Source organism: Xiphophorus couchianus, chromosome 6 (genome assembly GCF_001444195.1).
Source record: "Xiphophorus couchianus chromosome 6, X_couchianus-1.0, whole genome shotgun sequence".
Taxonomy (NCBI): domain Eukaryota; kingdom Metazoa; phylum Chordata; class Actinopteri; order Cyprinodontiformes; family Poeciliidae; genus Xiphophorus; species Xiphophorus couchianus.
Genome location: NC_040233.1, coordinates 9,968,299 through 9,983,842, shown reverse-complemented (window position 1 = coordinate 9,983,842; position 15,544 = coordinate 9,968,299). Strand labels below are relative to the sequence as shown.

General features: G+C 37.8%; 1 protein-coding gene and 1 long non-coding RNA gene across 6 annotated transcripts in view; one reads left to right on the top strand and one right to left on the bottom strand.

Moving 5' to 3' along the window:
* Positions 1 to 15,544, bottom strand: part of LOC114146208 (uncharacterized) — a 37,260-nt gene that overhangs the window by 19,574 nt on the left and 2,142 nt on the right. For 3 of the 4 annotated variants that reach the window (XR_003595862.1, XR_003595864.1, XR_003595865.1), the window contains exons 3-4: positions 985 to 1,070; positions 718 to 853 (exon numbers count right to left, since the gene is read on the bottom strand). This is a non-coding gene — a long non-coding RNA (uncharacterized LOC114146208). Of the gene's footprint in view, positions 1 to 717; positions 858 to 984; positions 1,071 to 15,544 lie in introns of all 4 variants that reach the window. The other variant, XR_003595863.1, reaches the window with a different exon arrangement.
* On the top strand, positions 3,500 to 15,144 carry LOC114146203 (myosin-7-like). 2 transcript variants are annotated; one of them, XM_028020072.1, is made up of 39 exons: positions 3,500 to 3,594; positions 3,795 to 3,834; positions 4,178 to 4,386; positions 4,589 to 4,732; positions 4,851 to 5,007; positions 5,084 to 5,111; positions 5,197 to 5,305; positions 5,405 to 5,497; positions 5,572 to 5,635; positions 5,734 to 5,832; positions 5,935 to 6,038; positions 6,131 to 6,269; positions 6,554 to 6,672; positions 6,761 to 6,910; positions 6,993 to 7,163; positions 7,257 to 7,566; positions 7,679 to 7,758; positions 8,507 to 8,712; positions 8,791 to 8,914; positions 8,994 to 9,130; positions 9,236 to 9,491; positions 9,575 to 9,817; positions 9,896 to 10,072; positions 10,152 to 10,297; positions 10,377 to 10,467; positions 10,549 to 10,938; positions 11,047 to 11,173; positions 11,256 to 11,374; positions 11,456 to 11,652; positions 11,736 to 11,919; positions 11,997 to 12,162; positions 12,240 to 12,364; positions 12,462 to 12,770; positions 13,074 to 13,277; positions 13,361 to 13,657; positions 13,784 to 13,888; positions 14,264 to 14,359; positions 14,599 to 14,733; positions 15,019 to 15,144. In XM_028020072.1, the coding sequence occupies exons 3-39, from the start codon at positions 4,186 to 4,188 to the stop codon at positions 15,037 to 15,039; spliced, it is 5,823 nt and encodes a 1,940-aa protein (XP_027875873.1). In that variant the 5' UTR covers positions 3,500 to 3,594; positions 3,795 to 3,834; positions 4,178 to 4,185; the 3' UTR covers positions 15,040 to 15,144. The 2 variants fall into 2 exon arrangements, with proteins under 2 accessions (XP_027875873.1, XP_027875874.1); XM_028020073.1 differs by lacking the exons at positions 3,500 to 3,594; positions 3,795 to 3,834; positions 4,178 to 4,386; positions 4,589 to 4,732 and having other exon boundaries at positions 4,919 to 5,007; positions 5,197 to 5,304; positions 5,403 to 5,497.

Sequence of the window (15,544 nt, the reverse complement as noted above, 5' to 3'; positions counted from 1 at the left end):
TATATCTGTAGTTAAAGTAACTAATAGATCTGATGTTGTAGAAGGCAGGTTAGTAATCCATTCTACAAAATATTTTCAGATCTATAGCAAGAAGTGCATTAAATACTTTAAAAGTTATTTATTTGAACTGAAGCAGATTGGCATGAAATAATAATAAAAATGATATGTGTTAACACACACAGCCCACTGTAGATTTCAGCTGTCTTCATTGAGACCAATGATTTATTTGGGAGCGTCAATGGCTGCATGCTTTTACAAATGTCACATGGGATCACTGGTTTGGACAAGAGTAATTAAACTAGAAATTAAATTCCTGGTTATTTCAGTTTTAGACATTTGTTTGTATGCTGCATAAATTTTTTAACAGAGCTAAATCTCCAGTAAAAAATGTATTTGTAGTTTCTAACTTTAACACTACAATTAGAGTAGTGTTATTAATCTCGCATCACCACAGATTTCAGCATTAACAGACAACGGTTCTCAAAAGTGGCTGTGAAACAACACTACTATGAGCAAGAAATGAAAAGCAATAAATGTAGTAATTAGTTTACATGCATATGTTTCATTATCACTATAAAATGTTTACCCATTCATTTTTTTTAAATTTCATTAGGTTCTAAATAAATTATCTTTGGGGGGAAATCTTTTGTTGTCAATCTTAGTAGATTAAACAAACATGGTTAAATGTCATATAAAAAAAAAGTTAAAACTACCAACCTTAGTATTACTTAATTGAACTTTTTTTCTCAGAGGAGCACGCATCTTCAGTGCCAGAAAAGGCCCAGTTGTGTCAGTACAGGAGCTTACTTGGTGAAGGCAAATCATCAGGTAACGAATTGCCCACCTGTAAGATCTTTCTCAATACATACAAAAAAATCAGACATTAAAATAAAACATAGGTGATTTAATGACTGCAAAGTATATTCAAGTGACATTTACCATGAATCATATAGACTAGTAATCAGACAAATAAAAAATAAATACCTTTCCATAATTTCATGAAATGTTGGTTCTTTTCCTCATCTGAACACATTCAGAATTCAGGTTGAGTCCACTCAGAAGCCCATAGTCTAAATGAGTGAGGCAAAGAAAAGGACGAGAACAATCAACTCCCCTTAGAAGTGACCTTTCACAAGGTCAAATAGCAAATACTACTAATAGCTTTGCTGGCTCAGATTCCTCAACTTAAGTGGTGCAAGGTGTCTCACACCTTCCTTTGGGATGCTCATGTGATAGTAAAAGTCAGAGACAGAAAGGCTGTGGACAGCTGAGAATGAGACCTTCAGTGAAGGGACAAGTGTTCTCTCCAAGAGCCTGGAATAGACTGAGGGACAAGTAACAGAGATGTTAATCCAAGTGCAAAGGCAAGTCAGGACATGGCCTGATGGAGTAAGATGTGATGTCCACTGTGATAGATGTTTTCACAAAGATTTCATCAGTTTTGGCTAAATTCTGTCTAACCAAGAAATTCTGAACACCAAGGGCTTTGTTTGCCATAAATAAATGCAAGTTCATATCTGAGTTTGTCTTTCTTGATTCATTTTCACACTTAAACTTGCAAACAATTCTAACACTGGGCTAAATGTGGATTAATTTATAATCTAATTTGTAAAGATAAATCATCCCAAATTAAATGACATATGCAAATTATACTGTTTTATACCTTTAGCTACTTATAATCAATTGTTGCTGCCGATCAATAAGAAGACAAACAACAAACAAAAACTGTCCTGGCAACCTGCGTCACAAGCTGTCCCCAAGCTCTCCTCTGAACCACCAAGCCCTCAAAGGCAGCCAGCAGGAATTTCACAAGTTATCTTTGTGCTCAAGAATAAAAAGAAGAAAACAATGCCATGTCAACAGAAGCAGCACAAGGGCAGTCTCTGAATGCCTTCTCTGTGTATGCGCCTGGACTATAGGTCACAAATAAATAATTTCCTATTTAAATAAGCAAATGCATTTAAAAGAAGCAGAAATAAAAATCAGGATAATAAAACATTTTTCAATTATAAAGTACCTTGACTGCTGATTTTGTTTGTAATTAATGTTTCACAAGAGATTATAATGCTGATAACATTTGTCAGAAAACAATAGCTACTTTTGAGAAATCTATTGTTTTCTGACTTGATCGGAGAAATCAAGCTGTCAAGATGTAAGACATTTTACAGCTGGTTTTATGTTTTGGGAGGTTTGTAAGCAAATGCCTTTTTTATGAGTTTGGTGCAAACATTCGGAAAAGAGAGCAAGTACCAACCATTCAAACATAAAGGGTATTGCTTGATGCTCTTTTGTGTATATCTGTGTGTCACTTAACACAGATACATTGGAAGAACACCAAGAATTGCCTTGTACTTAAAGCGTAGCAATTTTGGAGCCTGCAGGTACTCAAGGAAGGCCTTCCCACCAGAGAATATAACTCACAATGATCGGTCAAGGTGTTGCAGTTTCCTCTAAACGGTAAGAATGTTAAACTGCATTGTTCTTGTGAAGACACTGGGCAGATGCACACATATACAAAAGGTCACGATAGTCCAACAAAAAATGGGAGCAACAAATTGCTTGTTTTTTTTGTATTGAAAGAAAAGTACTACATATTGTGATAATAAAAACCCAGTTTCTGTCTCAGCTTGTTCAGTTTTAAAAAGTAAAGGAGTCATCAATTAAGACACCCAAGTATTTATAGGAACTCAGCATCACTATGCTCCACCCATCTAGGGTAACCACAGCAGGAATAGCAATTTGGAAATAAACACCATTTGTCCTTCATTTGAAGAAAGTGACTCACTCCACTCACGAGATACACATTGCATCACCATGTTCAGTATCCCTTTATGTAATATGAACTTGAATGGGACAGTATTGTCTCTGAGGATGTCTATTGTAGACTTAACTACGAGTAGTGTTGAGTGATAATAAAGAGACCTCACAACTGTGACCTTGTCCTTGTCTTGTGTCTTTGCAGACAACAGCTGCAGCTCTTTGTTCTCCATTTCTATTTTATAACCAATCACTGAAGAGACTATTATTCAATCTAAGATCCAAAAAAGTGTGAAGCTTCACAAGTTGTGTTGCTCTACTTTGTTTTGTTTCTCTCAACTTGCAGATAGAAAGATAATATCCCAATGTCCATGCATCTTCCTGGCCTTTAGTCAGAGATGGGTGTTCAAGTAACAAATGAATATCCTTCCAGGCACAAAAATTCAGAAAAACCTAAACAAGACATACATTTAAATTAATAAACTACTTTACCATTCATTATTATTTAAAAATACCTAACAATAACACATGCAAGTCACTAGGAGAGACAAAATGCTTCAGCAGTCAGAGTTTGCTTCCCCACCTCCTGCCTCTCTCTTTCTTTCTTTCTTTGTCATGTCCACTCTGGCATACAAGTCTTTTGTTCAAGGTGAGAGCAACAAATAGCAGCAGTGGGTTCAACCCAGTTTGGAGAATGCTTTTGTGACGAGCAAACTGGATGCCATTTCTCTGATATTCATACCCATATTTGGTTGACTTCCAACCTTTATTAATGGAGAGAAAGCCCAAAGGGAGTCACTGGTTCCATCATTCTCTTGACAGGGTTGACAATAAGAGGTAAGAACATTCACTCAAGTAATAATCTGCTTTGTTGTGGCTGGCCAGCAGCACAGTAGGCTAGGCTTAAAAATAATTTTAAACCATGTCTGTGATTAATGTCTGTAAGCAGAACTAATCTCTTATTGTTTTACAAACTTACCGTTTCCACTTTTGCAGAATTGTGATCTTTTTTGTTCTGTCTTTTATTTGTGGAGCAGCAAGATTTCACATATCCAGGAGGTCTGAAGTAAAGCTCAGGTAAAATCAATTAATTTTAGTGACAGTAATCTAACACTAAGAGTAAAATCAATATAAGGCTATACTTATATGGAGATATTCTTTGAATGCCCACATATTGCTATATTTACAATTAAAGGGAAAAATGATGGGTTTTTTTAAAAGTTAAGGTAATTACTAAAAATGTTGGTAAAACAAAGTTTGCCACCGATCTGTATTTTTTATTAACTATTTTCAAAATAGATTTAAATATTTCTGGGGTTAAAGTATTTTTGTTGATTTCTTTTCTTGATTCTCAAATGGGTAATCGCAATATGCATTAAAAAGCATTTTAAATAGTAGATGATGTTTTTTTTTTCTAAAGGTTGAAACATGGGTGATGCCGCCATGGCAGAATTTGGGGCTGCTGCTTCTTATCTAAGGAAATCGGATAAGGAGCGTCTGGAGGCCCAGACTCGCCCCTTTGACATGAAGAGAGAGTGCTTCGTACCTGATCCAGAGGTTGAGTACGTAAAAGCAACCGTCCAAAGTCGTGATGGTGACAAAGTCACTGCTGAAACAGAATTTGGAAAGGCAAGAGAATTTATATTCAGTACTAAAATATGTAAAATCAATAATCCATAGAGGTGTTTGATTCTTACTTTTAACATTTTTTATCTTGTTTGTTTTATCTTTTTACTATGGACCTTCTTACATGTCTGGAATAAAGATATTATTCTGATGCTGGTGATTCAGTTTAGATGTAAAACAAAGTTTTTGTTGTTTCCTTTTACAGACTGTCACAGTGAAGGAGTGCGATGTACATCCTCAGAACCCGCCAAAGTTTGATAAAATTGAAGATATGGCGATGTTCACCTTCCTCCATGAGCCAGCTGTGCTGTTTAACCTCAAAGAGCGATACGCAGCATGGATGATCTATGTAAGAAAGCTCAACTTCAATGTACAAACTAACATTGCAGGGAAATGCAGTCTTTTAGATATGTTCAATAAGACAATTATTTCATTATCTTATGTTATTGTTACCTGTTAACCTGCAGACCTACTCTGGGCTGTTCTGTGTGACTGTCAACCCCTACAAGTGGCTGCCAGTCTACAACCAAGAGGTGGTTGTTGCCTACAGGGGAAAGAAGAGGAGTGAAGCTCCTCCTCACATCTTCTCCATCTCTGATAATGCCTACCAGTACATGCTGGCAGGTACAGAAACCCCTTATTTTGTTCACACATCCCTTATGGCAATTTTGACTTTATTGCTAAAATTTCTTGTTGACAGATCGAGAAAACCAGTCAATCCTCATTACGTGAGTCAGACTGCAACCTTATATTTCTTTAGTGGTACTAAGTTGTAGATCTTGGCAGGAAACCTTTCTTGTATCTTTTACACAGCGGAGAATCTGGAGCTGGAAAGACTGTAAACACCAAGCGTGTCATTCAGTACTTTGCCAGCATTGCTGCTGTGCCTACTGGTAAAAAAGATGCTGCAAGTGAAAAAAAGGTTTGTTTTAAATTTCTTGTTTTAAATCCCAGAAAAAAATATAAAGCTTTTACTCCGTTTATATAAAGTGGATATTGTGGTTTTGTTCGATTTAATCAGGGCACCCTGGAGGATCAAATCATTCAGGCTAACCCTGCTCTAGAGGCTTTTGGCAATGCCAAGACCATCAGGAATGACAACTCCTCCAGATTTGTAAGTGACTGTGGATCTTGAATTAGTAATTTCTGTGATAAAGTCAAGAAATTCAATAACTCTTTTTCTTTTAGGGTAAATTCATCAGAATCCACTTCGACAATAGAGGGAAGCTTGCCTCTGCTGACATTGAAACCTGTACGTACCGTGACTACATACTACATACATACTACATACCATGACTACATCAGTGATGGCCCATTTCTGCTGAGAATAATAGGTTGTTTTCCTAACAGATCTTCTGGAAAAGTCACGTGTCACCTACCAGCTCAAAGCTGAGAGGGATTACCACATTTTCTACCAGATCCTGTCTCAAGTAAAGCCTGAACTTCTGGGTAATTGTGCGAACTTTGCTCAAACTGATTTCTGTATTTGCATTTTTAAACAGTCTTACCTAAAAAAACTTTTTACTATTAACGTACTTCCTAAATTTCTAGAGATGCTACTCATCACCAACAACCCCTACGATTACGCATTCATCTCCCAAGGAGAGACGACAGTAGCTTCCATCAATGACTCTGAGGAGCTGATGGCTACTGATGTGAGCTGACTTTTTAAAATATTAGCAGAAACAGCATTCAGAAAAAACAATTGATGAAAACTAACTGGATATCAAATGTTACGTGTGATTAGGATGCCTTTGATGTGCTAGGCTTCACTCAAGAAGAGAAGAACAGTATTTATAAAATGACTGGTGCCATCATGCACTTTGGAAACATGAAGTTTAAGCAAAAGCAGAGAGAAGAGCAGGCAGAAGCAGATGGAACTGAAGGTAACTATCATAGTATATTTGCATTATGGATAACTAGATTTAAAATGCTCAAAACAAATAAATATTAACACCACAAGAGGGAACAATAATTATACAATCTTAACTTCTTCAGTCAAGTCACTACAAAAATAAATTCATAAGCTCCAGTCTCTTTGTTCAACAGTCCTTTTGATCTGGTGAAATCAAATGTAGTTTAATAAAATTTCCATTTAAAAGCAATATACTATTACTCAATGGATCTGTGTATTTCTATACACATAATCATATTCTTTATACTTCACTAGATGCTGACAAAGTTGCATATCTGATGGGCCTGAACTCTGCTGACCTCATCAAAGGTCTCTGTCACCCAAGAGTCAAAGTGGGGAATGAGTGGGTCACCAAGGGACAAAATGTTGCCCAGGTAAGTACAAAGAACTTTGAGTGTATTTAGGTTTATATGCAATGTATCGTTAGGTTTTAACAGTGTTCGTCATAATTTCCTTGTTAAGGTGTACTATGCTGTTGGTGCACTTTCTAAGTCTGTTTATGAGAAGATGTTCCTCTGGATGGTGGTGAGAATTAATCAGTCTCTTGACACCAAGCAGCCTCGCCAGTACTTCATTGGAGTGCTGGATATTGCTGGGTTTGAGATCTTTGATGTAAGTTATCTTATTTGCAAGTAGTAAACAGATCTATAAAAGTAATCTAAATGAAACAACAAAGATATGTTTTCTTTTTTAGTTCAACACTTTTGAGCAGCTGTGCATCAACTTCACCAATGAAAAACTGCAACAATTTTTCAACCATCACATGTTTGTGCTGGAGCAGGAAGAGTACAAGAAAGAGGGTATTGAGTGGGAGTTCATTGACTTTGGCATGGATCTGCAGGCCTGTATTGACCTGATAGAAAAGGTGATTTGTATTGTTTATTTTCAGTGACATTCATCATAAATTATCATGTTTGTTCTGGTGAAATTGTGACTTTGGTATTTCTGTTCTACTTAGCCCATGGGTATCATGTCCATCCTCGAGGAGGAGTGCATGTTTCCCAAAGCCTCCGATACTACATTTAAAGCTAAGCTTTATGACAATCATCTGGGAAAATCAAACAACTTCCAGAAGCCTAGAGTTGTCAAAGGCAAACCAGAGGCGCATTTCTCCCTGGTTCACTATGCTGGAACTGTTGACTATAATATCAACAACTGGCTGGTGAAGAACAAGGATCCTCTGAATGAAACAGTTGTTGGTCTTTTCCAGAAGTCAACGGTTAAGCTTTTGGCTATACTTTTTGCTGGGTATTCTGGAGCTGATTCAGGTATGCGGACATTAACATTCAACAGACACAATATAAAGCATTTATTGCTACCACAACATCACTAACTCCTTACATTGCTATTCTAATGACAAAATTGATTATTTGTATGTAGCTCAAGAATCTGGAGGGAAGGGCAAAGGAGGAAGCAAAAAGAAAGGTTCATCTTTCCAAACTGTTTCTGCTCTGCACAGGGTAAGACTTTTTAAATTTATATTGCAGTGTACTCACAAAAACTTTATAAATGTATCCAGAAGGATTATCCCTGGCTCGTTTTAAATTGTATTCACTTTTAATAGTATTAATCAGATATTCTCTCCATCAACCAAAATTTGATAAACATCATGTATATTCTGTTTTGTAGTCCAGTTATTTTCAGTTAAGAAATATAGCTATCATACATTTCCACAAAAAATGTTATTTTATAGGCATGTGTAAATGTGTATCATGTACACATTTCTATCTTGATACTAACATTCTGGTAATGATATTAACACCAGTAAATGCTGTTTACCCATTTTCAAGTTCAAAGGTACACTGCTTATTTATCAGTTTATCAGCTTAAACTGATAAAAGAAATACAACCCACACAAACATATAAATTCTAATCTTTTCTCCCTCAATTTTAGAAATGAGAATTAAAGGCACATGTAGTTTCAACATTATATCCCAGACAAATCCCTAACAAGTCTTCTTGTGGGAGTAATCTCTTAAGATACTTTACTTGCAATATTTTTAGCACATTTGCTTGTTATATAAGTTTTACTTCTATTATTTAACCGTTTGTATATGTTTCTACCTTCTTATGTATTATTTGGTTGTTACATTTCCTGTTATCTTTGATTCTATTCCATTGTTTCATGAAACAAGTGGATTTACTTTTCATTCTTGCATTTAAATATGAAAAATGAGTATTCAACTTTGTTGTCTATGGAATATTCAGGAGAACCTGAATAAGTTGATGACCAATCTAAGGTCTACCCACCCACACTTTGTACGCTGCATCATCCCCAACGAGAGCAAGACTCCTGGGGCCATGGAGAACCCTCTGGTGATGCACCAGCTGCGCTGCAATGGTGTTCTGGAAGGCATCAGGATCTGTAGGAAAGGCTTCCCTAACAGGATCCTCTATGGAGACTTCAAGCAGAGGTTTGTTGTTTTTGATGAAGAGAAATTAAAAATCTAATTCAAAAGATTTGATGCTGACACATTGTTGTTTTGTTAAAGATATCGCATTTTAAACCCCAATGCAATTCCTGAGGGTCAATTTATTGACAACAAAAAAGCTGCTGAGAAATTGTTGGGGTCTTTGGATATAGACCACAACCAGTACAAACTTGGGCACACCAAAGTAGGTCAAGTATTAACAGAACATGAAGTCTATGCACTGCTTAGATCAGTGATTAAACCTTTGTTGTATCTATTAAAAGGTGTTTTTCAAGGCTGGACTTCTGGGTCAACTAGAGGAGATGAGAGATGATCGGCTGGCATTAATTATCACTGGCATCCAAGCTCGTTCACGAGGTCTTCTGGCTCGAGTTGAATTCCAAAAGATTGTTGAACGAAGGTTAATTACCCCAATAATAATAATAATAATAATAAAGGAAACATTGCTACAGACACAATTCTGTCATCAAGTTAACTTAAAAAGTACAATTTCCAATCCACACAGGGATGCACTACTTGTGATTCAGTGGAACATCCGTGCCTTCATGGGGGTCAAGAATTGGCCCTGGATGAAGTTGTACTTCAAGATCAAACCTCTGTTGAAATCAGCTGAGACTGAGAAGGAGATGGCCAACATGAAGGAGGAGTTTACCAAACTCAAGGAGGCTTATGCAAAATCAGAAGCCCGTAGGAAGGAACTAGAGGAGAAAATGGTCTCTCTTCTCCAAGAGAAGAACGACCTGCAGCTCCAAGTCCAAACTGTATGTTGAAACTGTCATTTTAATGTCTGAACATAATTTATGATAACCATTCTGTAAAGCATATTAATTTCTTTTGACAAAAGGAGCAAGATAATCTGTCTGATGCTGAGGAACGGTGTGAGGGTCTGATCAAGAGTAAGATTCAACTGGAAGCAAAAATCAAGGAGTTGACAGAAAGACTGGAGGATGAGGAGGAGATGAATGCTGAACTGACTGCAAAGAAGAGGAAGCTGGAGGATGAATGCTCTGAGTTAAAGAAGGACATTGACGACTTAGAGCTAACTCTGGCAAAGGTGGAGAAAGAGAAACACGCTACAGAGAACAAGGTACCACAATGACCAACAATTACACCAAAACACATGGCAAATACCATTGGTACACACTGAAAACCTTTTGGCCTCTAGGTCAAGAACCTGACAGAGGAGATGGCTGCTTTGGACGAAATCATCGCCAAGCTCACAAAGGAGAAAAAAGCTTTACAGGAAGCTCATCAACAAACCCTGGATGACCTGCAGAGTGAGGAAGACAAAGTCAACACTCTGACCAAAGCCAAGACGAAGCTGGAGCAGCAAGTGGACGATGTAAGATCTAAAACACTACAACTGAATCCTGTATTATGTTTATTTGACTACAAATGATTATTTGCCTGTCTCTTTGCAGCTTGAAGGATCCTTAGAACAAGAGAAGAAAATACGAATGGACCTTGAGAGAGCCAAGCGAAAGCTTGAGGGAGACTTAAAGTTGGCTCAAGAAAGTATCATGGACTTAGAAAATGACAAGCAGCAACTTGAAGAGAGGCTGAAAAAGTAAGAAGCCCATATGAAAAACACTAGCTACTTTCTAAGTAGGCATCATTTTATACCTTGTACCTTTTATCATCCATAGGAAAGATTTTGAAATAAGCCAACTCAATGGAAAAATAGAGGATGAACAAGCAATGAGTGCTCAGCTCCAGAAGAAACTGAAGGAGCTACAGGTAAAACTTCTCACCAGACAAAATATTAACAAGGACTGTGTGTTTTTAAATGCATATGCAACCTTAATCCTTTTGTTCTAGGCCCGTATTGAAGAGCTGGAGGAAGAGCTTGAAGCAGAACGAGCTGCTCGAGCCAAGGTGGAGAAGCAGAGAGCAGACTTGGCTAGAGAGTTAGAGGAGATCAGTGAGAGACTGGAGGAGGCTGGAGGAGCCACAGCCGCCCAGATTGAGATGAACAAGAAGAGGGAGGCCGAGCTCCAGAAACTCCGCAGAGACCTCGAAGAGGCCACCCTGCACCATGAAGCCACCACTGCCACTCTCAGGAAGAAACAATCCGACACTGTTGCTGACCTGGGAGAACAGATCGACAACCTGCAGAGAGTCAAGCAGAAGCTGGAGAAGGAGAAGAGCGAGCTTAGACTGGAGCTGGATGATGTGGTCTCCAATATGGAGCAGATTGTCAAGGCCAAGGTAAGGTCAATATTAAGTAACCCAATGTTTTCTTGTTGGCTGAAAATATTACTCTTGTCTTGTCCCACATAGTGATGATTATTCATACTTGTATTTACTTTCTTTCAGAACAATTTGGAGAAAATGTGTCGGTCTCTTGAGGATCAGCTGAATGAATATAAAACCAAATCAGAAGAGGGACAGCGTACCATCAATGACTTCACCATGCAGAAAGCTAAGCTTCAAACTGAAAATGGTATAAACATGCACTTTAAACCTCTTGAATAGCATATATAAACTTTATCAATTGAAAACCTAATTTTTAAATTCATTCTCAGGTGAACTTATAAGGCAGCTTGAGGAAAAGGATTCCTTAGTGTCTCAACTCACCAGAGGAAAGCAGTCGTACACACAACAAATTGAAGACCTCAAAAGACAACTGGAAGAGGAAATCAAGGTAAGTGGGAACCAAGAGACTCCATAAAATAAAGATGATTTATTGACAGTAACTATATCCTTATATATGCTTTATTTTCAGGCCAAGAATGCACTAGCCCATGCGGTACAGTCTGCTCGCCATGACTGTGACCTCCTCAGGGAGCAGTACGAGGAGGAGCAGGAAGCCAAGGCTGAACTGCAGCGCAGCATGTCCAAGGCCAACTCTGAGGTGGCTCAGTGGAGAACCAAGTACGAAACTGATGCCATCCAGAGAACCGAGGAACTGGAGGAAGCCAAGTGAGTACAGCACATTTGAATTTCAGTGACTCTAAAAAGTTTGAAAGCAGCCAATCCCAATCATGGATTCTTCAATAATCCAGGAAGAAGCTGGCTCAGCGTCTGCAGGAGGCTGAGGAGGCTGTTGAAGCAGTGAATGCCAAGTGCTCCTCTCTGGAGAAGACCAAACACAGGCTGCAGAATGAGATTGAAGATCTCATGGTGGATGTGGAGAGGTCTAATGCTGCTGCTGCTGCTCTGGACAAGAAGCAAAGGAACTTTGACAAGGTTGAAAAATACAGAGACTGCTGTATGAACTTACCACACCTAAAGAGAAAATACTTACATCTTCCTCATTTTTTTAGGTCTTGTCTGAGTGGAAACAGAAATACGAAGAGTCTCAGTCAGAGTTGGAGAGTTCTCAGAAAGAAGCCAGATCTCTGAGCACCGAACTCTTCAAACTTAAAAACTCTTATGAAGAGTCTCTCGAACATCTGGAGACGATGAAAAGGGAGAACAAGAACTTACAAGGTTGGTTGTTCATCAATAAAACATCAGACAAATTCATTACAAAGTAGAATTAACATATTGTGTCAATTACATTTTAGAGGAAATATCTGATCTCACTGAGCAAATTGGTGAGGGAGGAAAGAACATTCATGAGCTTGAGAAGATACGGAAGCAGCTGGAACAAGAAAAGTCTGAGATACAGACCGCTCTTGAGGAAGCAGAGGTAAAGTGCAGAGCAAAACGTTTACTAGAATTAAAATATTCTAGTGTTTGGTATTTGGTAAAAAAATTATTTCAAACAACTCATCTTGTTTCTATAGGCCTCACTGGAGCATGAGGAAGGAAAGATTCTCAGAGTCCAGCTTGAGTTGAACCAAATAAAAGCGGACTTTGAGCGGAAGCTGGCTGAGAAAGAGGAAGAGATGGAACAAGTAAAGCGAAACCAACAGCGGATGGTGGATACTCTTCAGAGCTCCCTTGAGTCTGAAACTCGCAGCAGGAATGAAGCCCTTCGTCTGAAAAAGAAGATGGAGGGAGACCTCAATGAGATGGAGATCCAGCTTAGCCAAGCCAACAGGCAGGCGGCTGAGGCCCAGAAGCAACTCAAATCGGTTCATTCACATCTTAAGGTCTGCATTATAGCAGTAGTTTTTTGTGAATTCAATAATCCAGATTGTTTGATTTAGAAAAACTGCAATCAAACAATTTACAAGATTAGATTCCAATGACATTGTATTTTGCCAAGATCTAGAAAATAATATTATTGCTCTGAACCAGTTCTGACTTATTTCTCCTAATTATGGTTTGAAAAGCAACATTACTTGGTTAGGCAAAGTCATATTAACTTCTAGCAATTTCAATCTTCACATTCCATGCTCTTACCCATAAATGTTATTCATCAATTTTCCTCACCATAAATGTCACTATTTCAGGATGCCCAGCTCCAACTTGACGACGCCTTGAGAGCCAATGATGACATGAAGGAAAACCTTGCCATTGTTGAAAGACGCAACAACTTGCTTCAGGCTGAAGTAGAGGAACTGAGGGGTGCTTTAGAGCAAACTGAACGAAGCCGCAAACTTGCTGAGCAAGAGCTGCTGGATGTTAGTGAGCGGGTGCAGCTACTGCACTCACAGGTGAGACAATTTAAAGAAATTTCTTCACAAGTTGTATAAATATTACTGAAGATTCTAAAAGTTTTAAATTTACATGTGAACAGAACACCAGCCTGATTAACCAGAAGAAGAAGCTTGAGGGTGATATTGCTCAGCTTCAAACTGAAGTGGAGGAGGCTGTGCAGGAATGCAGAAATGCTGAAGAGAAGGCCAAGAAGGCCATCACTGATGCTGCCATGATGGCAGAAGAGCTGAAGAAAGAGCAGGACACCAGCGCTCACCTGGAGCGCATGAAGAAGAACATGGAGCAGACCATCAAAGATTTGCAGCACCGTCTGGATGAAGCTGAACAGATCGCCATGAAGGGAGGCAAGAAGCAGATCCAGAAGCTCGAGGCCAGGGTGAGTGTAATTTCAAAAATCTCTTGATGAATAAAACACAACTAAATCATCTCTCTGGTTCAATATTTGACATCCTGGATTCATATAATTTCCTCATAAACACCATTTTTAAAAATTTTGCAATAGATCAAAGAACTGGAAAATGAAGTGGAGGCTGAACAAAGAAGGTCCAGTGACTCCATCAAGGGAATTCGCAAATATGAGCGACGCATCAAAGAGCTGACATATCAGGTGAGGGAAATGGTTTTTTTTTCTCTTTTAAGAAATGTTAGAACAGTTAGACAACAAACAAATGGACATAACTTCACTAAACCTGTCCACAACTATCTTAAGATTGTACCCATCTTTATGCTACACCAAAATATGAATTGGCACATTGAAGTTAGTCAAACAAAATGCCAAAAACGGCTTTCAAATCCACCAAGTTTTCCAGACATGAACAATTAATCACAAGGAGTCACCAAAGCATCTCATGAGATTACTTGATCACTTACTTCTTGCTTCTACTTCTAAGTTGACAAACTGAGGTATGACCTAAAGACACTCCAACATTTTATTTAACATTTAATTTAAAAAAACAAAAAATGTTTCTCTTATTTATTTCAGACAGAGGAAGATCGTAAGAATCTGTCCCGTCTGCAAGATCTGGTGGACAAACTACAGCTAAAAGTCAAATCCTACAAGAAAGCTGCAGAGGAGGCAGTAAGTACTTCGGTTTCATAAATCACCACAATCTGTAATTAATGCTTCATAGCTGAAGTAGATAACAGGCAAAATACAGCACCTAGACTTCATGCAATTACATTTCACCCGGAACAAGAGTATATCAATAAATTTGCAAAGTTGTAATAACTTCTATTACAGTTGATTAAAAAACACTTTTGTGATGATTACCTTAAAAGCATGTGACACTTACCAGAATATGTCACTTTGCTAAACAGGAGGAACAGGCCAACAATAATCTCACCAAGTTCCGCAAGATTCAACATGAGCTTGATGAAGCTGAGGAAAGAGCTGATATCGCAGAGTCTCAGGTCAACAAACTACGTGCCAAGAGCCGCGATGTGGGGTCAAAGGTTAGTTCAAGTTAGAATTTGTAATATTTAAGTGATGTGTTGAGGTTAAAATACCCAAAGATTCAGTGCGAAACTATTATATACAGATGTTTAAATGAGACTTAAAATAGTAGCAAGAACCTTTCTCAACAAAATCTTGTAAGTATAAAGACAATAGGTTTGAGTAAACCATGTCCAAGACTGAAGCATGTGTTGCAATGTTGCGAACATTTAACAGGTAAAAAAGGAATCACAAATAAAATAGCTATGTAACTATTTGAATATATTTCTCTCTCTTTTTTTCAGAAAGGGCACGATGAAGAGTAAAGGAGATGGAATGAAACCCTACTTCTGAGGCACTTCTTATCTTACTGGTGTCTCCCTATGCATGTAGTTTGTTCAGTAGAATAAAATGAATTTGCATCTAAAAGTGGGCCATGACTGTTTCTTGATCCTCCACTTTCAAGTACCAAATTACAAAAAACTAAATGACAAAGGCATCTCTTTTGCCATTGTTAAATTCATATATTATACACATTTTATTTATGGTTGTATTGATTCATAGGGTTTTAATACATTATTTTACAGTTTTACAGTGTAGCCTAATTCCTATTGTCTACTTGCATTGTACTATGATTTTTTATTATTTTCTTAGTTTTAACTAAATATAGAAACTCAAGTCACTCTGACATGGTAGTAACGGGGCACCATTATATTCATACATCAGTTATACTGCAGCTAGAGTGTAATCTACTGCATCATCTGAGGAAGCAACAATACTATATCCTTTTCTAATGACATTTGAATCTACCTATAAATTATCTAATATTCT

Bases quoted from the DNA above. Each gene is read 5' to 3' on its own strand.
- LOC114146203 (XM_028020072.1), top strand. From the start codon at position 4,186: ATGGGTGATGCCGCCATGGCAGAATTTGGGGCTGCTGCTTCTTATCTA. The intron at 7,759-8,506 runs GTAAGACTTTTT...TGGAATATTCAG, and splicing joins CTGTTTCTGCTCTGCACAGG to GAGAACCTGAATAAGTTGAT. The intron at 10,939-11,046 runs GTAAGGTCAATA...ACTTTCTTTCAG, and splicing joins AGCAGATTGTCAAGGCCAAG to AACAATTTGGAGAAAATGTG.